Source organism: Pseudophryne corroboree, chromosome 2 (assembly GCF_028390025.1).
Source record: "Pseudophryne corroboree isolate aPseCor3 chromosome 2, aPseCor3.hap2, whole genome shotgun sequence".
Taxonomy (NCBI): domain Eukaryota; kingdom Metazoa; phylum Chordata; class Amphibia; order Anura; family Myobatrachidae; genus Pseudophryne; species Pseudophryne corroboree.
Genome location: NC_086445.1, coordinates 248,621,667 through 248,646,001, shown reverse-complemented (window position 1 = coordinate 248,646,001; position 24,335 = coordinate 248,621,667). Strand labels below are relative to the sequence as shown.

At 47.1% G+C, this 24,335-nt stretch overlaps 1 protein-coding gene across 7 annotated transcripts in view; it reads left to right on the top strand.

Moving 5' to 3' along the window:
- The window catches only part of SMARCC2 (SWI/SNF related, matrix associated, actin dependent regulator of chromatin subfamily c member 2), a 209,438-nt gene that overhangs the window by 92,216 nt on the left and 92,887 nt on the right, over positions 1-24,335 (top strand). For all 7 annotated transcript variants that reach the window (XR_010212139.1, XR_010212175.1, XM_063952633.1 and 4 more), the window contains exons 7-8: positions 14,865-14,934; positions 16,243-16,318. Coding sequence is in view for 5 of the 7 variants with exons in the window: in XM_063952633.1 (XP_063808703.1) it covers positions 14,865-14,934; positions 16,243-16,318 (146 nt within the window). In the remaining 2 variants the exon portion in view is untranslated. The remainder of the gene's footprint in view (positions 1-14,864; positions 14,935-16,242; positions 16,319-24,335) is intronic.

The following is a 24,335-nucleotide window of genomic DNA, read 5'->3' as shown; positions in this document are numbered from 1 at the left end:
GGAAAGAAGAAGAGATCTGTCTTTAGTGCATCATGACATGATCTGTGGTAGCACCCCCTTGGAAATATGAACAATTGAAGATACAGTTAATTAGGGGTATTTTTCTAATTCTTTTTTCCTGTGCAACTAACCTCCCCCTCCCATTCCCTTTATTTCATGTCAGAATAACAAGGTCCCAGTATACGGAAATTTTGTCTGGCATATGTCTTCCCGCCAATCTCCATGTTGCCCAGGGTAATTTGCAAATTCAAACAGAAAGGCGGCGCCGTGATATTGATATCTCCAGCTGGGCCCAGACAAAATTGGTAGACAGATCTGCCAAGGCTATCAGTGGACAAACCATTGCTGCTTCCTCAATGACCAGATCTATTGATTCAAGGTCCTTGTCTCTACTCACACCTGGATCGGCTGTTCTTGATGGCATGGCACGGCACTTGAGTCATCTGTCCTAAATGCAAAATGATTTTCACAAGCGTTAATGCTTCAGGCAAAGAAACCATCCTGAGCTGTCATCTATTACCGGATCTGGCATGCATATTTCCAATGGTGCGCTGCCAGAAGTTATGAGCCTCGATCCTTTAGAGTTTCCAGAAACTTGGCATTCCTTTAAGCCAGAATTGACCGAGGCTTCCGCCTAACCTCCCTTAAGGTACAGGTTTTGGTATTATCCATACGGTTCCAGAGAAAAATTGCAACGCTAGAGGATGTTCGCACTTTCTTCCAGGGAGTGCTTCACATCCATCCTCCTTTTGTACCTTCAACAGTTCCTTGGGACCTAGGACTAGTTCTTAAGGCTCTTCAAGCTCCCCCATTTGAACCATTGCACCTGGTGAATCTCAAATTGATGACCGCTAAAACTCTATTTCTACTGGCAATAGCTTCAGCTAGGAGAGTATCAGATTTAGGGGCACTTTCCTGTCGCCTCCCATTTCTGGTCTTTCACCCAGACAGACCAGTTCTCACAACCAGGTCTGGTCATCTCCCTAAAGTGGTCTCTAAATTTCACCTTAATTAAGAAATTATAGTTCCGGCCTTCTAATTGCCGGACCTCACTGTGAGAGATGCATTATTGGACGTGGTCCGTGCACTAAGGATCTACGTGGATCGTACCAGTGCCATCAAAAGAACAGATACTCTCTTTGTTCTATATGGATTCCATAATAGAGAGGATGGCCTGCTAAAAAGCAAACACTGGTGAGATGGCTTCGGAGGACAATCTCAGAAGCCTATTCTCAAGCTGATCCCCCTGTCCCGGATAATGTTTCTGCCAATTCTACCTACTCATTCTGTTCCCCATGGGCAGCCACCTGTGGTGCCTCAGCTGAGCAACTCTGTAAGGCAGCCACACGGTCATCTATCAATACGTTTCTCAGACATTATGCCTTTGATACCTGTGCCTCTCAGGATGCTGCGTTTGGGTGTCGCATTCTCCTGTCAAAATAGTCCACTCCCTTAAATTCTGCTTTGGGACATCCCCTTGTCAATCCTGTGGATCACCTGTGGACCCTAAAAAAGAAAATAAGAGTTATGCTAGACTTACGATGGTTAACTCTGTTTCTTCGAGGTCCACAGGATCCAAAGGGCGCCCACACTGATGCACCTAATTTGAGAATTTTTCACTAACTCCTTCCTTCTGGTATGGAAGAGTGTGGTGTTACTATAATATGTACAGGTCTTCCTTCTCGCTTAATTCTGCTCCTGCCTTGGGCTTGCTGACAAAACTGATTTCCCTTGGCCAGGAGGCGGGGTTATAGGGGAGGTTGGACCGAAGCATTCTGAGAGCTCAAAAGCTTAACCGTTTGGTGCCTGATCCTTATCCATCCACCTACATTCCATGTCAGTCCTGTGGTTCTCGAAGAAACATGGTAAGTTTCTTGTTTCTCTAACGTCCTAGGGAATACTGGGACGGTCTTAATACCATGGGGTATAGATGGGTCCTATTGGATCCTTGGCACTTTAAATCTTTAGAGTGTGTGCTGGCTCCTCCCCTCTATGCCCCTCCACCAGACTCAGTTTAGAAAATGTGCCTAAAGGAGCCGGTCACATCCTCTGGAGCTCCAGAGCGTTTTCTGCATTTATTTTTATGTTTGTTATTCTTTTTTTAAGGCAGGACTGGTTGGCACCAGCCTGCCTCCAGCGTGGGACTTAAGGGGGTGGTGGTACCAACCTATTATAGGGTTAATGGTCCCGAACCCCGCTGATAGGACATAGCTCCTGGGGGAACTATTCGTAAACTGCTGGAGGTGAGCTTACGTTCCCACAGCGCGCCACCACTCCTAACAGAGCTGAAGACTAGAAGAGTGGTGAGTACAGAGCCGGCGTTCCGGGTAGCGGGTCGCCAGCTCCATTGGCGGCATTAGGGTACAGAGACGCAGGGCTCCACTAGGGGACGGCTGCATCTCAGATCAAAACTCACACTGGCACTGGTGTAGACAAGGTTCTGACCCTGTTTTCATATATTATAGAGACATGCTAGTATAAGTAGGAAGACCGCGCACCATTGAAGGGGCGAGGCTTCAGGTCAGAGCGGAACCAGACGCGCCATTTTCACTGCATTCAGACGCTGGCTGCAGGGAAGCGCTGCTCCCCCAGGACCCTCCACAGCCCCTCTCGAGTACCAAGGGGGTTATAGTAGGTCAGAGCTACATATATATACTAAGTCCTCTTCTTGTGTACTTAGTCCGCTGCCCAGCGAAGCATTGCTTTTAGCTATAGGGGCAAGTGTGCTGATTCTCTCTCCTTCTGTCTGCTATCAGGCTGTTTGGGTTAACTGTGCATTTAACCTTTTCATCTTTACCAGAGGGATCATTGATGTGTACACAGTGTAGTGTCCCTTTTCAGGGAATCAGTCTGCAGGAACCAGCATGGCTGGACTCCATTAAAGGGATGATTACTGACCTCTCCACTGAGCTGGCCAAGCAGGAGACGTAGGATTTGAAGAAGTCTAAGGCTGATTTAGTAACTAAACATTCAGACCACAGACTTTCATCTCAGTCCCCTGTACTTATTCCACAAAAGCGTACAATAGCCCAAGTACTCCACTCTGATTCTGATAATGAAAATTCAGATCTGGAGGAAGGGAGGTGGATGTAGATGTAGGGGATGGTACTCTGTCTCACGGAATAGAAGCTCTCATATACTCTATTAGGGTAGGGCCACACAGGGTCCCACTGAATGGGACCCGCTTGGCCTGGAGAGGGGTTCTGTGTTCACACGGATCCTGTTCTGTGGGATGCCGCAGAACAGGATCCGGCCAGTGACGCACAGCCGTACTGTGTGAACACATTCATTGAAATGCTGAATGCGGCGGCGGCGGCGGCGGGACTGCAGCACATGTGTGGGCGCCTGCATAGGCGCCCATGTGCACTCTCCTTCCGGCCAAGCGGGTCTCTTGGCCGCTATGTGTGGCCATAGCATTGAGAGGTCCTAAATATCCCTGATAAAGAGGCGGACATGGCAGAGGAAATGTTTTTAACGGTAAATCCAAAAGTTGCTGCTACCTTTCCTGTTTCCAAGGAATTAGGGGGGTCATTCCGAGTTGATCGCTCGCTAGCTGTTTTTAGCAGCCGTGCAAAAGCTATGCCACCGCCGACTGGGAGTGTATTTTAGCTTAGCAGAAGTGCGAACGAAAGGATCGCAGAGCGGCGGCAAAGTTTTTTGGTGCAGTTTTAGAGTAGCTCAATACCTTCTTAGTGCTTGTGATGACTGCAGACTATTCAGTTCCTGTTTTGACGTCACGAAGACGCCCTGCGTTCGGCCAGCCACGCCTGCGTTTTTCCTGGCATGCCTGCGTTTTTTCGATCACTCCCTGTAAAAAACGGTCAGTTGACACCCAGAAACGCCCACTTCATGTCAATCACTCTGCAGTGCGACTGAAAAGCTTCGCTAGACCCTGTGTGAAACTAAGAAAGATTGTGATTGTGTGGACTAGATGGCGCCATCGTTCAAGCAGTGATGGTAAATGTGAGGGTAATGAAAACACTTAGTTGTACTATATAGCTCCTAATGGATGACCAGAGATGTTCTGTATCCAAGTTTTTGATGGAGAACTCAACAATATGCAAGGAAATCTAAAAACAGAAGTACACAATGTGTAGTAATGTTGTAATAAATAACACGTGAGATAAACTCTTCACCAATGTTTACTGACGTACCTCACTTACAATGTGAGTCGTCAGAAAATACGTAAAAAGGTATCTTTTTTGTATTAGTTATGAAACAGATATCTTCCTATGAACACACCTGACTTACATAGAGCCAGCCTTCCTGCTCCTGGTTGTGTCTGCCCTGTGCTACCTCCCCCACCACACACTCTTCACAGGAGGGACTCAGGGAGCAACAAACCAGTTACACTGTGGCATCAGCGCTCCCTCCTCCCCTGAAAGAAACCGTGTTATGAGGATACACTGCTTTCCACGTGAGTGTTAGGTATGCCTGTTTCACATCAGCGATTTGAAATGAGATCCTGGTTATCTATTTCTGATTGATAAACAATACATTACAGCTTAAAAGATACCTTTATGAGCGTTCAGACACCTGTCTCTATGTAAGTCAGGTGTGTTCATAGGAAGATATCTGTTTCATAACCAATACAAAAAAGATACCTTTATACGTATTTTCTGACGACTCACATTGTAAGTGAAGTACGTCAGTAAACATTGGTGAAGAGTTTATCTCACGTGTTATTTATTACAACATTACTACACATTGTGTACTTCTGTTTTTATATTTCCTTGCATATTGTTGAGTTCTCCATCAAAAACTTGGATACAGAACATCTCTGGTCATCCATCAGGAGCTATATAGTACAGCTAAGTATTTTCATTACCCTCACATTCACCATCACTGCTTGAACGATAGCGCCATCTAGTCCACACAATCACAATCTTTCTTTGTCTAAATCTCTGGACTTTTTGGGATAGGTCCATCCTTGGACTTAGAAGGCAGCAATCGGCACACAAGAAGCGCCACTAAGGATTTCACCACCCTTTTGTAGTATATGTGTGAAACTACATCGGCCGTTGTAAAAGTACTTTGCGCATGCGCATTGCGCCGCATGCGCAGAAGTGCAGTTTTTTTTGCCTCATCGCTGCACAGCGAACGAATGCAGCTAGCGGTCAACTCGGAATGACCCCCAAATACACTCTTTAAAGAGACATGGGTTAATCCTGACAAGAAATTTCAAATCCCTAAGAGGTTCTTGTCATACTTTCCTTTTCCTCCTGAGGATAGGAAAGTGTGAGAAAACCCATCGGTGGTGGATACTTCAGTCTCCAGGTTGTCACGTAAAACTGTACTACCCGTGCCTGGTGCTATCTCCCTAAAAGACTCCGCTGATCGTAAAAAATTGAGACTACTCTCAAGTCACTGTATACTGCAGTGGGAGTTGCTCAGAGACCCACTATAGTGTGTAGTTGGATTACACGAGCCATTGCCAAATGGTCAGGTAATTTAATTGAACACTTTGAGACTGTCTCAGGATGAAGTGGTCACCCTCCTGCAACATATATAGGACTCTGCAAATTTTGTGTGAGAGGCGATCTAGGAAATAGGCTTCATCAGTGCACGTGCTTCAGTGATGGCGGTGTCAGTACGCAGAGGGTTATTGCTGCGGCACTGGGCAGCAGATGCTGACTCCATAAAGGGAGTTGAGAACTTGCTGTTTACAGGTGAGGCTCTGTTTGGCGAAGAGCTGAACAAATGGGTTTCTCAGGCTACGGCTGGTAAGTCCACCTATTTACTGTCTGCGGCTCCGCCAGCTAGACAAACTTTGTCAGGATCCAATATGTAGTCCTTTCGGGTTGCCAGATTTAAGGGCAAGGCCAGGGGTGCCTCCAGAGGTAAACCTCGTAGACCAGCGGCCGCTGGTCCCCAGGAACAGAGTTCAGGTTCAGCCTCCTCTAAGCCTTCCGCATGACGGTTGGCCTTGTGCTCTGGGGGATCTGCAGGTGGGCGCTCACCTGAAATACTTCAGTCAAGTCTGGGAAAATTCCTGCTGGGATTCCTTGGTCAAGGACCTGATATCCCAGGGTTACAGGTTAGAGTTCCAAACTATCCCACCTCACAGATCCCACCTGCACAAGAAACAAGAGTAACTCTACAGGAAGTTATTCAAAAACTGTTACGAATGCAGGTCATTGTTCCACTGCCGCCGCAAATCCAGAACAGGGCATATTACTCCAACCTGTTTGTGGTACCGAAACATGACGGTTCGTTAAGACCGATCCTAAACCTCAAATCACTGAGCCCATATTTACGTGTGTTCAAATTCAAGATGGAATCTCTGAGAGTGGTGGTCTCAGGCCTGGAGGAAGGGGAGTTCCTAGTGTCTCTGGATATCAAGATCGCGTACCTTCACATTCCTATTTGGCCGCCTCAGGAGGCATATCTACGGTTTGCACTGCAGGATCGTCACTACCAATTCCAGGCTTTACCTTTTGGCCTATCAACGTCACTGCGGGTATTCACAAAGGTGATGGCAGAGATGATGCTGGTACTCCGAACATCGTTCCATATCTGGACGATCTCCTGATCAAGGCTGTGTCCATAGATCAGTTGAGGGAAAGCATCAGCCTCACAACACGCCTTCTCACGTTACATGAATGGGCTCTCAATCTGCAAAAATCCCATCTGGAATGACCGCAGAGACTTCAGTTTCTGGGTATGATCCTGGACACAGTGTCTAAGAGGATTTTCCTTCCTATGGACAAGGCAGGGACAATCCAGACGATGGTTCGGTCCCTTCTGAAGCCGAACAAGTCACGGTGCATCTTTGCATACGTTTACTGGGAAAGATGGTAGCCGCCTACAAGACAATCTAATATGGGAGATTCCATGCGCGGCCCTTCTAGCTGGATCTGCTGGACGGGTGGTCCGGTTCACATCTACAGATGCATCAGATGATACGTCTCTTGCCCAAGGCCAGGATCTCCCTGCAGTGGGGGATGCAGACGTCTCACCTGGTGGAGGGTCGAGCATTCGGAATTCAGAATTGGATTCTCTTAACCACAGGCGCAAGCCTCAGAGGTTGGGGCGCAGTAACTCCAAGGGGCTCAGTTCCAAGGAAGGTGGTCAAGTCAAGAAACAGTCCTTCTGATAAACATTTTGGAACTCAGGGCAATTAACAATTCCCTTCTACTGGCCTCATATTTTCTTCAGAATCAGGCCATTAAAGTACAGTCGGACAATGCAACAGCGGTGGCGTACATAAACCGACAAGTACGTACAAAAAGCAAAGCTGCGATGAAAGAGGTATCAAAGTTACTCCTCTGGGCAGAACAAAATGCCAAAGCCATCTCGGCCATCTTCATCCCGGGAGTAGACAACTGGGAAGCACACTTCCTCAGCAGGCACGACTTGCACCCGGGGGAATGGGGCCTTCATCCGCAGTTGTTCCAACAACTAACATAGTGGTGGGGACGTCTGCAAATCGACATAATGGCTTCTCGACTCAACAAGAAACTCCTGTGTTATTGTTCCAGGACTAGGGATCCGCAAGCCGTAGCTGTGGATGCTCTGACAACGCCTTGGTTTTACCAGTTGGTGTACCTGTTCCCACCAATTCCTCTGCTTCCCAGAGTTTTAAAAAGAATAAGAAGGGAAGGAGTTCGGCTAATTCTCATTGCCCCGGATTGGCCGCGCAGAGCCTGGTATGCAGACCTCTTGGCTATGTCATTCAAAGATCCTTGGCCTCTGCCACTTCTAGAAGATCTTTAGCAAGGGCCGTTCGTCTATCCAGACTTAACACAGATATGTTTGATGGCATGGCAGTTGAAAGGGAGATTCTAGCAAGAAAGGGCATCCCGGCCAATGTTATCTCGACTGTGATCCAAGCCAGAAAAGGGGTCACGCCGAAACATTACCATCGTATATGGAAGAGATATATCTCTTGGTGTGAAAGTCGACAGTTTTCTGCTGTGGATTTCGATCTGAGCCGATTCCTGCATTTCCTTTAGTCAGGCATGGACATGGGCCTACGTTTAGGCTCTCTTAAAGTTCAGATTTCGGCTCTATCTATATTATTCCAAAAACAGTTGACTGCCCTCCCAGAAGTGCAGACCTTTCTCAAGGGTGTCCTTCATATCCAGCCTCCCTTTGTGGTCCCCACGGCACCGTGGGATCTCAATTTGGTTCTAACATTTCTCCAGTCTGACTGGTTTGAACCTTTGCACAAGGTTGAGGTGAAGTATCTCACATGGAAGACGGTGCTGTTGGCTTTGGCCTCGGCAAGACGTGTGTCGGAGCTAGGGGCTTTGTCCTTTAAGAGCCCCCTACCTGGTGTTCCATGAGGATAGGGCAGAGTCAGGACTCGTCAGCAGCTCCTGCCCAAGGTGGTGTCCATTTTTCATATCAATCTGCTGATAGTGGTTCCAGATGTTGTTGACATTGCTGCTACTTCAAAGTCCTTGGATGTCGTACGGGCCTTGAAGGTATATGTCAAACGGACTGCCCGGACACGGAAGTCCGACTCGCTTTTTGTATTGTATGATACCAACAAGATTGGCTGTCCTGCTTCTAAGAAGTCTATTGCACGTTGGGTCAAGCTTACTATCCAACAGGCTTACTCAACAACAGCTTTGCCGGTTCCAACATCAGTTCCGGCCCATTCCACTAGGTCGGTGGGTTCTTCCTGGGCGGCTGCCCAGGTTGTCTCTGCTTTACAGTTGTGCCGAGTTGCCACTTGGTCAGGGTCGAATACGTTTGTTAAGTTTTACAAGTTCGACACCTTGGCAACTGATGACCTTCGATTTGGGAAATCTGTTTTGCAGGTGTCTCAGCACTCTCACACCCGGTCTGGGAGCTTTGAGACTAAGACTATCCCAGTATCCCCTAGGACGTTAGAGAAAATAGGAATTTGATACCTAACGGTAATTCCTTTTCTAGTAGTCCATAGGGGATACTGGGCGCCCACCTCGATGCTTCGGTTTTGTTCCTGCAAATGTTGAAACTTTTTGTGGGTTGGATCAGCTGTTGCTGTCCCTAATTTCTAGTATGGTTATGTTACTATCTTCCTGTTGTTGTGTGCTAATTCGAAATCTCACCACTTTCCTCTACTAATTTCCTCTCTGTATGTGATCGGCTCCTTCGGGCACAGTTTCCTAGACTGAGTGGAGGGTCATAGAGGGGAGGAGTCAGCACACACTCTAAAGATTTAAAGTGCCAAGGCTCCAATAGGGCCCATCTATACCCCATGGTACTAAGACCATTCCAGTGTCCCCTACGAGAAAAGGAATTACCGGTACAGTAGGTCTCAAATTCCAATTTTTGAAGGACAAAATTCTAGACTGGATGCATTGCTACAGTAGCTGTAGTGATACATCAAGTCTAAAAGTTTGCTCTTCAAAACTAAAATATAGCCTCCTCACTGATGTGCTCCTACGCCGCAGCCAAATTCAAAAAGACATTTGGCCGGTGTGTAATTCCAATGGAACAAATTTAATTTCTTTCCCAGTCTGGAGGACACAGCTCACCATGGATGATAAGAGGGGTCCAAAGGACCTGGTATTTAATAAAGCAACAGATGATCTGGAGACACTGGATAGAGGTGTTGCCGCTGGATCGGCAGGGTAGTTCACTTCCCTCCTTCCCTTGTTGTGATCCCCTTCAGGGCCCTTTAAGAGGGTGACTGTAACCACGCTGTCTAAGATGGAAGCACCATCTTGGGGTTCATTTCTGTCAAGGCTCCCCACTTCTTGGAGGAGGAGGAGTGTGAGTATAGCAGACAGCCTGGAAACGGACTAGCTCATCAGTTTCCCTCTTAAAGGAAGTTAAGTATGGTGTGCTGGAGGAGTTGTGGGGGCTTATTATAGGGAGGAGCTGGCTGCAGCCCTTTCCTTACCAATGTGTTGGTAAGGTACCAGCTTGTTGTGCTGCAGCCAGAGAGAGAAGGATGCCATTCTTCTGTGGTGAATCCATAGACAGCTCTCTGGGAACACTGCTCTCCATACAGGAAGGCTAGATATTGTTAATTTTATGTTTTTCTACAGTATTTAGCATTTTCTGTGCTGTTTAGTACCTGTGGTGCTCGTCCACTTTAATTTGCAGTCCAGCTTGCTGTACTGTTAGGTAACTGGATTTTGGTATAGTGTAATTTCCATTCTAGTTTTCTGCATGTTTTGTAAGTATGACTGAAAAGGCAAAGCCCTCTAAATCTAAAGTGGGTGCTGCTGCTGTGTGGACAGCTGGACTCAAGGGCTTTGTGTGCAGACAGTGCCATGGGGTCTGGGGGTGCAATTCCTATCATGGCAGAACCAGCATGTACTCAACCTTTGGGCAGGTGCAGAATGACTGTCCCCAAGTGACGCCAGGATCTCTGCTGCACCCTGTTGGTGGACTGCTATGGGTCCAGTTCAAGGAGCAGTCAACTTTGGGGTTTGCAAAAGTCTCTACATACTTGTAGAGGGTATTTGAGGACTTGTGACTCCAGGGATTCGCAGAAATGTCAGCCTTCTTCCCAGATTCCTTTGGAGGAATCTGGATCTGAAGAAGAAGAGGGTGAGCTTCTGGAGGAGTTGCTTTCCCAGAAGTCTTTAGATTCATCTTCCAGTCAGGGCATAGGGAACCTTGATTACTGATGTCTGGCTATCCTTGGACATGGATTCTCAAACTGAAGCTTCAGTACTCTTTAAACAAGAAAATGGTTACAATTCTGTCCTCTTTCAGATTTAAGTGGGAAGTTTGGAAAGCCATAGATAAAAAGTTAATAATTCCTAGGAAATTTGCATCTGTTTATCTCCTGCCAGCAGTTCACTTGCTGTAGTGGGAACAGTCCCTCAAGGTAGACGCTCTGGTGGCAAATTTGGCCAAGACCACCATCCTTATTTTCCTGCCGTCGGCATCCTTTAGGCACTCCCTTGCTAAAAAAAGAGGTTTCCTTAAGTCTATTTTTATGAGTGTGAGGGTGTCCGTTTGGCCTATTCTGGAACGCTGGGTGGACCAGCTGCGTGCAGGCCTTCAGATGGACCCATCTAAGGAGCAGCCATTTGATTTAGTGGAACAGTTCCAGGGAGCTGTGGAATATGTTTTGAGACGGGTAGGATGCTTTTTCAGTGGCTTTGTGGCTGTGCCTCTGGGAGGAAGACTCAGAGTTCAGTCACTCTTCAAGCGCTCCCCCTCAAAAGAAGTGGGGTGCAAAAATGAGGATGTCGACGTTTATCATATAGGCAGTGATGAAATGTCAGCATGTTAGAATATTGACATTTCGTCCTGGTGGCCTAGCGGTGACTTACCTTCTCCTGGTAGCTCCAGTGGCATCTTCCAGGTCCCAATGGTCATGTAACATGTCACTTCCAGATCAGAGCTCCAATTGTTTTGGTAAGTATTTCTTGACTAACCCTAATCCCCCCCCCCCCCTAACACCTTTAACCTAACCCTAATGTTGATATTTTCACAATGTCAAAATGGCACCCTTCAACATTGTCTGCTGACATTTTAACACTGACATTTGACATTGTGAATGTGATATTGTTATTGTTGACCTTTTGACTTCATACCCTTTTTAAAGTTATGGTGCAGGCCACTTGAGGTAAGAGTACTTGACATAGAAACATAGAATTTTACAGCAGATAAGAACCACTTGGTCCTTTTCTAACCATATTGTTACCTCAAACCCTATTTGATCCCTTGAATTACAATTACTGCACAGTTCAGATCTTGCAGAACCATAGTTGGATTCTGAACTTCAAAAAGTCTCATCTGGTCCATTCCGTGGATGTTCAGTTTATGGTATATCTTTCCCCATTGCCTATATTGCCTTGCATGGTCAAGTGGGTCTGGGCTCAGGAGATGCCTTGATCCTGGTCACTCCAGATTGGCCCAGGCCAGTCCTTTTTACAAGGACATCTCTTGTAGTCTGGTGCAGACCACATTGTGGGCCCTGAAGCATGTTTTGGCTTGTAACTACTACAGGGTGTGGAAGATCTACATTTTGTGGTGCGAAAAAAGGGGTTCCATACTTAGTTTTTAATTTCTCTAGTTTCCTTGCTGTCCTTCAGGAAGTGTTGAAGGTGGGACTCTGCTTTGGATTCTTTCAAGGTTAAGATTTCAGTATTCTCCCTTTATTTCCAGTGTAGGTTGGACCTTCTTCCACAGATTTGTACTTTTTGCATTGCCTTTTGCCTCCTTTTTTCCCTACCTTTGTTCCACGAGATCTGAATTTGGTTCTGTCTACCCTTCAAGGGGCTCCATATCAGCCCCTGGAGACTGTTAAGTTTAACTTTTTGACCTGGAATCTTGTCTTCCCCATGGCCATTTGGTTGGTCTGGTGGGTTTCTGATCTTAGGTCCTTGTCTTACAAATCGCTTTCCCTTTCCACGAGCGGTTTTGTGGTTCCAGCCGAAAGTTGTTGGTTTTCCACATCAAACAGGAATTTGGCTTTTTTGGATTTGGTCAGATTTCCTTGATTAGGTGGATGGATTCTCTCCTGGTGCCTTTTATAATGCTAATAAAAAGCTTGGGCGTCGGGAAAACAGATTGTTGTGAGTTGAATCCACTCATGATCTCAAGCTTACGGCAGTTCTGGGGCATTTGGCTACAGAGCAGGTGTCTGCTCTCTTTATCAGGGTGTTGAGTGCTTCTTGGGCGGCGCAGCATGGTTCCTCTGCAGAGCAGTTGTGTTGAGCAGCCACCTGGTCCTCTCTCCACACTTTCACCACATATTACTGATTTCAGATGTTTGCATCGAGAGATCCCAGTTTTGGATGGAAAGCTCTGCATTCAGGTTGTCTGAGCGTACCCTCCTCTGGGTGCGTCATCTGAACATCCCATGGTGAGCTGTGTCCCTCAGATTGGAAGAAAGATAATGTGTTTTTTGAGCTTACTGTTAAATAGAAACATAGAATTTGACAGCAGATAAGAATCACTAAGCCCAGCGAGTCTGCCCCTTTAAAACCTTTACGCTCAGTTTATTTTTTATTCATGCTGGTTTGCAGATTGCTTTGTTGATTGCTTTAGTTTAGTGATTCTTTTGAAGTTGTAGTGAAGGTTACGGATTGCAGAAGGGAGGCGCTTCTATCTTAAAGTTATAGTAGTTAAAAAAGTGGCAGCTTTTTTTGACCCCTCTGATAACCCAAGGTGAGCAGTGTCCCCCAGATGGAATCAGAGAAAGGGAATTTAATGGTTAAGTACAAAAATTCTGTGTTTTTTTTTGTTTTATTTTTGGTGATTTAAGTTTGTAGTATATTATAAAGCAGATTTCTCCTTCTGCAGTAGATTGTTTCAGGTGGAAGTCATAGGGCTCTGGAAGATAACAACTCCACCCTGGTCCCATAACTCCTTATCCATCCCATAAATTTCCTGTTCCCTTGCTACTACTCAGTTGCTATTATACCCCTTTTCCACTAGCGTAGCACGACCCGTGCTACAGCCCCCTGCAGACAGCGCTCACCAACCCGGCAATTGCCGGGTTGGTGACGCGCTAGTGACGCGGCAGCGGCGGCGCTGGGAGATCACATGATCGCCCAGCGCCGCCCTTCCTATGCACTGTGAACGGGAGCCGTGTCGCCTCGACACGGCTCCCGTTCACACTAGACAGCTAGCCGGTTGAACACGTGTTCAACCCGGCTAGCTACCAGGGTAGGATTCCCGGATCACTTGATCCGGGAATTTGCCGGGGGACCCGTTTCCACTAGGGAAAAACACGGGTAAATGTGCGCCCCCGTGCATTTACCCGTGTTTAAAAAAGCTAGTGAAAAAGTCAACTTATTGCAGTGTTCTTTCTAGGAGTGGGCCAAATGCATTTATTCCCTGTATTTCTTTTTCTTCTTACAAATTAATTTAAAGAAAATTACCGTATATACTCGATTATAAGCCGACTTTTTCAGCACGTTTTTTTGTGCTGAAAAAGCCACCTCGGCTTATAATCGAGTCAGCGTTGAGGGACACAGAGAGCGCAGCGCGCGGCTCTCCTGTGTCCCTCCTGCATCTCCAGCAGCAGCGGCGTCTGAGTGTTAAAGGAAGTGCATGAACCGGCACTTCCTTTAACACACACCGCTGCCGCCCGAGATGCAGGAGGGACACAGGAGAGCCGCTCGCTGCGCTCTCCGTGTCCCTCATTCAGAAGACAGCGCGGGAGCGACGGAGGGTAAGTATCTGGCACTGTGGGGCATATCAGGCACTGTGGGGCATATCAGGCACTGTGGGGCTTATCAGGCACATCTGGCACTGTGGGGCATATCAGGCACTGTGGGGCATATCAGGCACTGTGGGGCATATCAGGCACATCTGGCACTGTGGGGCATATCAGGCACATCTGGCACTGTGGGGCATAGCAGGCACATCTGGCACTGTGGGGCATATCAGGCACTGTGGGGCATATCAGGCACATCTGGCACTGTGGGGCATATCAGGCACTGTGGGGCACATCTGGCACTGTGGGGCATATCAGGCATATCAGGCACTGTGGGGCATATCAGGCACATCTGGCACTGTGGGGCATATCTGGCACATCTGGCACTGTGGGGCACATCTGGCACTGTGGGGCATATCAGGCACATCTGGCACTGTGGGGCATATCTGTCACATCTGGCACTGTGGGGCATATCAGGCATATCTGGCACTGTGGGGGCATATCTGGCAGCATGAGGGCATATCAGGCATATCTGGCAGCATGAGGGCATATCTGGCAGTATGAGGGCATATCTGGCACTGAGGGCTGTTTACATCTAGAGCTGCATTTCCCACCCTAGGCTTATACTCGAGTGAATAAGTTTTCCCAGGTTTTTGGGGTAAAATTAGGTGCCTCGGCTTATATACGGGTCGACTTATACTCGAGTATATACGGTATGTCATGATTTTTAGAAAAAAAACCTCTTATCTTTTTGAGTACAGAAATATTTTGCTAATTCTTTGTTGTTTTCTTTGCATAGAGGAATGGGTGCGACCCATAATGAAGAGAGACAAGCAGGTACTTCTTCACTGGGGTTATTATCCTGATAGGTAAGCGTTCAGAATCTTTTATAGTGATTCCGTTGTATTGCCTTAAGAGATCTTCAGGGGGAAAAAAATAATGACATGAGCTGAGGAAAAGTGATGCTCAGAAAAACCTGTTCAGAAAACAGCCATGTGCATGAATTGTATTTGTGTTCGTCATTTGTGATATACTGTATTTGGTCTGTCATGCTGCTTTCAGATCGCAAATACCAGATCCTACCCGGTAAGAGAAACGTGTCCTTACCGGGTGGGATCCGGCATTTGCTCTCCTCTGCTGGCTTTCCGACCCGCCAATATACCGGGTCGGTTGCCATAGCAGCGGGCGGGGGTGGAGGCGGCGCTGGGAGATGAGCTCATCTCCTGCGCCGCCTCTCCCTAAGCTGTGAATGGGAGCCGTGTTGCATCGAAACGGCTCCCATTCACACTGCACCTGACCCGGTATTCAACCTGGTTATAACCCTTCTTTTTAACCGGGTTGAATTACCGGGTCAGGCGACCCGCTAATTCGGCAAAGGCGCTTTCACATCGCACACTGACCCGTTTCGAGACGGCAATATGCCGTGTCGATACCGGGTTATTTGTGCGATGTGAAAGGGGTATCAGTAGGGATCTTTGTGTACACTTTTATATGTAAATGGAATATTTCAGAGATAATTCTCTCAGACTTCAAGTAATTTGTAGAAAAGGGTTTCGCTAATAAATTTATCATAATTTATTAGGGGTTCTATGTACTAAGCTTTGGAGAGAGATTTAGGGGGAGATGTACTAAACAGTGAAAAGAGTGAAAAAGTGAGCCAGTGGAGAAGTTGCCCATGGTACCCAATCAGCTGCTCTGTATACTTTTATAATATGCAAATTCTAAATGTTACTTCAATGCTGATTGGTTGCCATGGGCCACTTCTCCACTGGCTCACTTCTCCACTATCTTCACAACTTGGTATATCTCTCCCAAAGTACCAGCCAGTCAGCTCCTAACTGCCGTGTTACAGGCTGTGTTTGAAAACTGTCATGTTGGTTGGTACATTACTTTTCTACACTTTATCTATCTCCAAGGCTTAGTAAATAGATACGTAGGTCTCCCACACAGGGTACCATATTCGACTACTACTATCAACTACTGCTACTCAACTGCTACTCAACTACTAGAATTGGCTTGGGTTGTTCAGATGTGGAAACATTTTTGCTGGCTTTATTCTGAAACACAATTTGAGCACTTTTTTGGTTGACGCCAATCAAAATTCAACATTTCTCCTGCATGTGGTTGAACTATATGTTGAGACACAATATAACAGCTGACCTCTACTCTTTTCTCAGTTATGACACCTGGATCCCTGCCAGTGAGGTAGAAGCTCCAGTTGAGGATACACCAACTCCAGAAAAACCACGCAAGGTAAATCCATCTCATTTATTAGTAATTTCCAGCTTTCTGTTGGTCCCTGTGACCACAACCCCTTTTAATATAGTGAGTAAGCAGCTACTTGGTACTGTAGCTTTACATTGTTTGTTCACAGTTTCATGATTCCATAGTGTGTTTTTGGTGTGTGTGATATATGAGCCCCCACTAACAATTCAATGCTGCTTGCCATTGAGAACTATGAGCAGCTCTGAATCCTGTTCTAGCTAGCTTCAACTGGACAGAACCACTGAAGGTGAACAGCTCCTCTTATACACTGTTCCACCAAGTTCTATTGATCGTCCAGTGCACCTAAAGCTATGATTGACTCTGAGATCATATGTTACAGGTCCTAGATATGACCAGTTTTCGTGCAATGTTTTTTCCTTGTAATCGGCAGAGTAAAAATGCTGCTCTTCACATTTTTACGGCGTATTTGTGTCTAAAGAGGAGTATGTCATATAAAGAGATATATCATAAGCACTACAACAAAGTCTTTCAAGGCCCACACAGACAAGAACAATACTGAGACTTTGCATTAGCAAGTTTTTGGGGGACATGTACTAAACAGTGATAAAAGTGGAGAAGTGAGCCAGTGGAGAAGTTACCCATGGCAACCAATCAGCATTGACGTAACATTTATAATTTGCATAGTTTAAAAATATACAGAGCAGCTGATTGGTTGCCATGGGCAGCTTCTCCACTGTCTCACTTCTCCACTTATATCACTGCTTAGTACATGTCCCCCTTAATCCGCTATTAACAAAATAACAAGTTTGCATCTGTGCTTCCGTGTTTTAATGCTAAAACAGTTACTGAAATGGATACCGCTCTTCATGGTTTTTATACAAGCCAATAATATCATATTGCTCACAGCTGATTTAGTAGATGTGACTACGCTGTTAACCTTTAAGCATTAGTTGCTGGGGAGCGACCTGTTAGGTATCTGAAAACTGTGTAGTGTAATAAAAAACAATAATGACTGCGAAACCTATGTGGTGCAGCCTATGGGGTAGAGTCAATTGAGGTCGAAAGCTGCCGTCTGTCGAAAAGACTAGTTTTTAACTTTTTTAGGTCGAGAAGGAATTCGACTTGTCGAAAAGCACGTGGATCAGTGGAATAGCTGCCGATCCGCGTGCTTCTGTCGAAAATGGGGGTTTTGACCCCTTTTTCGACCATCTCAATTCGACTTGAAAAAAAGTTGAATTGAGACGGGGGAGAGGAGAGAGGAGGAGGAGGGGGGGGGGGGGGAGCCGCAGGCAGATGGGGGTGAGCAGCGCTACAGCAGCGTTTATAATAGCGTAGCCGGAGGATGTCACAGCTGCCGCTTACAGCAGCGTCCACTCTGCTCCAGCAAGCGAGGCCTCGCCTGCTGGAGCCGGGTAGACGCTGCTGTGAGCGGCAGCTGTGTCACATCCTCCGGCTACGCTGTTGTAGCGCTGATCTCCCCCATCTGCCCGCGGCTCTCACCCGTCCCAGATCCCGCATCTCAATTCAACTTTTTTTAAAGTCAAATTGAGATGGCATTGAATAGCCCTGGTCGGATCCATTCCGACAAATGAATGTCGGAATATATCCAACTTCAATTGAATATACCCCTTTGAGATAAAAAAGATTCCTCACAAAAACCTTCACTAGACATAAACCATAAAACAAAATTTCCTCCAATGGCGCAAACCGTAGAACAGTACATAAAAGGTCCTTCTCTAGAGTAAGGATCTTTCATCTATTGTTCTATATATGCGTTTTTGCCATTTGAGGAAATTTTTTTTATGGCATATATAAAAACTGTGGTCAGCTAGCTATTTATAAACAAGAGGCTGAGAACCTACCTCTGCACCAGGAAATGCATCTCAGACCTCCTGCTAGTACCCCATCAATTACAACATCCTGAGCTTTTAACCACTTCGCTTACTATTATTTCTCTAGCATCCATAAGGGATATTGGGGTAATCTAGTACAATGGGGTATAGATGGGGTCCAAAGGCCGGTGCACTTTAAACTTCTTCACTGGGTGTGCTGACTCCTCCCCTCTATGCCCCCTCCCACAGGCAGTTTAGAAAAAAGTGCCCTCAGGAGAGGATGCACATCTCTGCAGCTCCAGAGTTTTCTTCAATTTCTTTTCAATGATTGTTATTTTCAGTATGCTGTTTGGGAAACAGCATACCTGCACCGTGGGAGTTAGGGGGGGTCACCGGCCTTGTGACGTGCAGAGCCACTGCAGGACCACCGTCCTGAAGGATTGTTGTTCAGTGGGGCACTGCGCCTTGGCTGTCACAATCGCAGCACACCGCACACCCTTAACACTAGCCTGAAGGTGATGTCTGTGGTGAGTACAAACCGGGGGCCCCGCTAAGGTGGTCCTCCCTGTTCAAAGTGCGGCTAAACGCGGGCGCGGCATACGGGACCCTCCTGGGGGGGTCCCGCTAGAGCCCCCCATGTAGACTGGCTAATAATAGCTTGTACTAGCACTTGTGTTATGTTTTTAAGCAAACAGGAGACCTTGCCAGTATAAATAATCACTGTAGCTGCGGCCCCATTGGAGGGGGCGGAGCTACCTCAGAGCGGGACCAGAGGCATTTTGGAGCCTTCTTCTGCTTAATGCAGCCACATACAGCACACACAGCGCTTCCTGCCTCACAAGGCATGCTGGAAAACTGGTACAGGGTGTAGCAAAGGGGGAGAGCCGCTATTGTATACTATCTGGGTCCTCTACAGGACAGAAATTATAAGTGTTACTGTGATAAAATTAGCTGTCAGCCTCACTGAGGCTGAGCAGCTAGGGGTGTGCTGGTGTCCTCTCTGTGTGTCTCCTCTCACATACAGTAAGGGCAGGCTTGAAAAGTACTACTGTCTGTGTGTATGTGTCTGTTATTGTGCTTACTGTAAAACATGGGTAAACAGAAGCTGTGCAGTGTATGCCACACCAGATTATCTCCATTATCTTCTGATTCTGTTTCATGTGAACAATGCAGCCAATCTTCACAAATAGTGAAGGGGGTGGGGGAGAGGGTCCAGAGCCCGCATGGCTAGGGTCCCTTAAAAATATGATGTCTGATATGTCATCTCAGCTCACTGCTAATGTACAGAAAACTCAGCTACTACAACAAGCTGTTGCAGATTTAGCTGCTAGGGCAGATGTTACACAGTCCCCCTCCTCTCATGCTGGACCACAGAAGCGTGGTTTGCCTGATATACTTTCTAATACAGATGAGGATATACAGGAGGATGGTGAGGACTTGGATACCGTTAGTGGGGATCCCGATTCTGCTCAGAGTATTGAACCCCTAATTCTGGCTATACGGAACTTGTTAAAACTTCCTCTAGAGGACTATCCGTCACAGCAGTCGTTTTTCTTTATACAAAACAAGCCTAATGTCCCTTTTCCTTTTTCTGCAGAGTTAGATGACCTATTCAAGTTAGCCTGGAAAAATCCAGACAAAAAATTCCAAGTGTCAAAAAAGTTTTTGTGCACTTTCCCATTTGCTCCTGAAGGAAGGAAATTTGGGAGGAACCACCAGGAGTTGATGTATCAGTGTCGACTGTCCAAAAAGGCGGTGCAGCCTGCCCCTTGCTCCTTTACCATAAAGGATCCTGGGGATAGGAAAATAGAAGCTACACTCAAATATATTTACATGGCAGCAGGTGTATCGCAAAGGCCGGTCATTGCGGGTTGCTGGATGACCCATGCCATTCATTCATGGGCCACTCAAATTCAGGAGGGCCTCTCCGGGGCTATGCCCCTGGTCACTATGGTGACCCTCCTAAAGCACATTCAGTACACTACACGCGTCCTCTGTGATTCGCTCAAGGAGATGGGGAATATTAATGCTAGGACCTCTGCCATGGTAGTGTCGGCGCGCAGGGCCTTGTGGTTGCGTCAGTGGATAGCGGATGCGGAATCCAGACGCAGTGTGGAATCCCTCCCCTTTCAGGGGAATGGCTCTTTGGGATTGAATTGGCTACATGGATTTCCAAATTTACGGCTGGGAAATCCACGTTTCTCCCCTCTGGGGCCCCGCCGGCGAGACGCTTCTACCCGGGGCCGTCTGTACAGTCCTTTCGGTCTAACAGATTTCAATCTAAGGCCAGAGGTGTCTCCAATGCGACTAGAGGCACCAGAGGTAAGTCAAGAAAACCTGCAAGCACCAGCTTTCAGGAACAGGTTCTGCTCCAGTAAGGCCTCAGCATGACTGTGGCCACCCACCCCGAGGGGATCTCGAGGTGGGAGCTCGACTGCGTCACTTCAGCCGCATCTGGGAGGCTTCCTACCAGGACACCTGGGTCAGGGATCTTGTTTCTCAGGGCTACAAGCTGGAGTGCGACAGTGGTCCTCCCCAACGATTTTTCAAATCAAGCTTACCAGCTTTGGAGGATATGCAGGTTACGTTGCAACAGGCCATCCTAAAGTTGGTCCAGTCCCACGTCATTGTTCCAGTACCAATACCACAACGAGGCAAGGATTATTACTCCAACCTATTTGTGGTACCGAAACCGGGCGGTTCATTAAGGCCCATTTTGAATCTAAAGTCCTTGAATATTTACCTGAAGGTCTTCAAGTTTAAATTGAAATCCTTGCGAGCAGTGATTGCGGGCCTGGAAGAACAGGAATTCATGGTTTCCTTGGATATCAAGGATGCCTACCTCCATATTCCGTTTTGGCTGCCTCATCAGACATACCTGAGGTTTGCTCTGCTGGACAATCACTACCAATTCCAGGCACTGCCCTTTGGCCTGTCCACAGCTCCGAGGGTGTTCACAAAATTGGTGGCGGAGAAGATGTACCAGCTCCGGTTCCAAGGAGTCAATATTGTCCCTTGGACGATCTTCTGATCAAAGCAAGATCCTGGGAGCTTTTGCTGCTCCATATCGACCGCACTATCCAACTTCTGTCACCATGGGTGGATCCTCAACTTACAGAAGTCCCACCTGGAGCTGACTCAGCGGCTCCTGTTTCTGGAGATGTTGCTGCATACTGTGACCCAGAAGATGTTTCTACCAGAGGACAAGGTGAGAACACTTCAAGAGATGGTCCGCATGGTGCTCCGACCTACTCAACTGTCCATCCATCTTTGCATAAGATTGTTGGGAAATATGGTCGCCTCATACGAGGCGATCCTATGGGAGGTTCCATGCCAGAACTTTTCAGCTGGATCGCCTGAGAAAATGGTCCGTATCACATCTTCAAATCCAACGAATGATACGGCTGTCGCCTCAGGTCAGGCTTTCCCTCCTGTGGTGGTTGCAGTCCTCCAATCTACTGGAAGGCCGGAGTTTTGGGATGCAGGATTGGACCCTCCTCACGATGGATGCGAGTCTACGAGGATGGGGAGCGGTCACCCAAGGGGCACAGTTGCAGAGCAGATGGTCAGCCCATGAAAGCCTCCTTCCGATCAACATTCTGGAACTTCGGGCAATCTGCAATGCTCTGCTTCAGGCCTCTCCTCTGCTCAAGGATCATGCTTTCCAAGTACAGTCGGACAACGCCACAGCAGTGGCGTACATCAATCGGCAAGGAGGGACAAAAAGCAGAGCCTGCATGCGAGAGGTGTCACGAATACTCTTCTGCAAGAGCTGTCCGCATTCTTCATTCTGGGTGTAGACAACTGGGAAGCGGACTTCCTGAGTCGTCACAATCTCCACCCGGGGGAGTGGGGTCTCCACCAGCAGGTGTTCCAGCAGATCATCCACCGGAGGGGCTGCCCACAGATAGACATGATGCCTTCTCGTCTCAACAAGAAGCTTCACCGGTATTGCTCACGAACCAGGGACCCTTAGGCGAGTGCAGTAGTGCCTTACTGGCTGGTCTACCTGTTTCCCCCGATTCTGTTGCTCCCAAGGGTGCTCAAGCGCATCAGAAATCAGGGAGTTCAGGCAATTCTGATTGCACCGGATTGGCCTCAGAGGGCATGGTACGCGGATCTTTTGTACATGTCCGTCGAAGACCCTTGGCCTCTACCTCTCAGAAGAGATCTTCTTCAACAAGGACCGTTCGTCTACCCAAACGTACGGCGACTTCGTTTGACGGCATGGAGATTGAGCGGAACATCCTAGCTCACAAGGGCCTTTCCAAATAGGTTCTTGCTACCATGGTTCAGGCCAGGAAACCTGTGACGTCAAAACACTATGATCATATTTGGAGAAGATACGTTTCTTGGTGCGATGAACACACGTATCTGCCTGCTGAGTTCCACTTGGGACGTTTCTTATGCTTCCTGCAGGCTGGTGTGGATAAGGGCTTACGTCTGGGCTCCATTAAGGTCCAGATTTCAGCCCTCTCCATTTTCTTCCAGAAGAAATTGGCTGTGTTGCCAGAAGTTCAGACCTTCTTGAAAGGGGTACTCCACAAACAACCTCCTTTTGTGCCAGCTACGGCACCCTGGGATTTGAATGTGATGTTGGAATTTCTACAGTCCTCCTGGTTTGAACGGTAGATGAAAAGTACCTCTCGTGGAAGACGGTGATTTTACTGGCCCTGGCTTCTGCTCGATTATCTCAAAATTGGGAGCCTTGTCGTGTAAAAGTCCGTACTTGGTCTTTTACGAGGACAGAGCGGAGCTCCGGACTAGACAGCAGTTCCTGCCGAAGGTTGTCTCCACATTTTACCTGAATCAGCCTATTGTGGTTCCATTAAGTTCTGGTTCTTCTGCTCCTCTGGAGGCGTTAGATGCTGTGCGAGCCTTGAAGATCTATATCAGGCGGACTGCTCGGATCAGAAAAACGGATTCCTTGTTCGTGCTCTTTGGTGCGCAGAAAAAGGGTTGTCCTGCCTTGAAGTAGTCTATTGCTCGTTGGCTTAGGCTTAGTATGCCACAGCCCTATGTGTTGGCAGCCTTACCTGTTTCTAAGTCCCTGAAGGCCCACTCTACAAAATCGGTGGGCTCTTCCTGGGCGGCTGCCCGTGGAGTCTCGGCCTTGCAACTATGCTGAGCTGCTACCTGGTCGGGGAAGAACACCTTTGTGAAGTTCTGCAAGTTTAGCCAGGGTATCAAAGAGGATACCCAGTTTGGGCAGGCGGTGTTGCAGCAGTCTCCCCACGTTCCCGCCAGTTCTGGAAGCTTTGAGATGTCCCCATCATACTAGCTTCCCCCAATATACCCTATGGATTCTAGAGAAAATATGATTTATTTATTTTTTTAATATAAATTTTTTATTGAAACACAAAATTCCATAATACATACACTTTCTTGGATAACAATAAAGTTACGACTAAGAAGTTCTATGCAGATCATCTTGCGTAACATTTGCCAGAAGTTTATCCAAACATACATTACAAATACTCTGAATCAGTATGATAGTCAACTGTAAAATAAGTACATCCATTATACAAAAATACAGGTCAATGTCTTTTCCCACAAGACTATGCACTCAGGGAGCATTCTCTTTCGACCCTCTTCATCTCAAACCGCCCCTTTACCTCTAAAATTCAATAAGCTCAATTAGGGTAATATATTTACCGGTGGGTCCACGGTTAGTTCCCGAATGGCATACCAACATACCATTGCGTTAGTTTCCGGGAATCACATAGTCTAGTACGTATGTCAATCGGCAAAATATCGATATAGCTTTCCCAAGTTCCAAAGAACCCTGACGAACGCTTCTCTTTTTCCAGCATAGTGTCAGTCAACTCCATGTGAAACACATGGTGCAGTTTATCCTTGAAAAGTTTCAGGGTGTGGGGGGGGGGGGGGGGTTGCCTCAATCCATGTCTGCAAGATGGCCTTGTGGGCAGCTGCACTTATAATTAGTAACAGGCGCTTGCACCCTCTCTCTCTTCGTTGCTCCTCCGGCAGCATACCGAATATTGCCCATTTATCCGTAAAGGGAATATAGTTTACCAAATTATACAGAGCAAACCGTCTTATTCTGAGCCAGAAAGTTCTCAGTAGGGGGCACTTCCAAAAGTAGTGATACATATCTGCTATATCAGCATGACATCTGGGACAAGAGGCAGATGGTATCAACCATGCTAAATGTTGCTTGTGGGGCGAAAAAGTAAGCCTTCTGATAGATG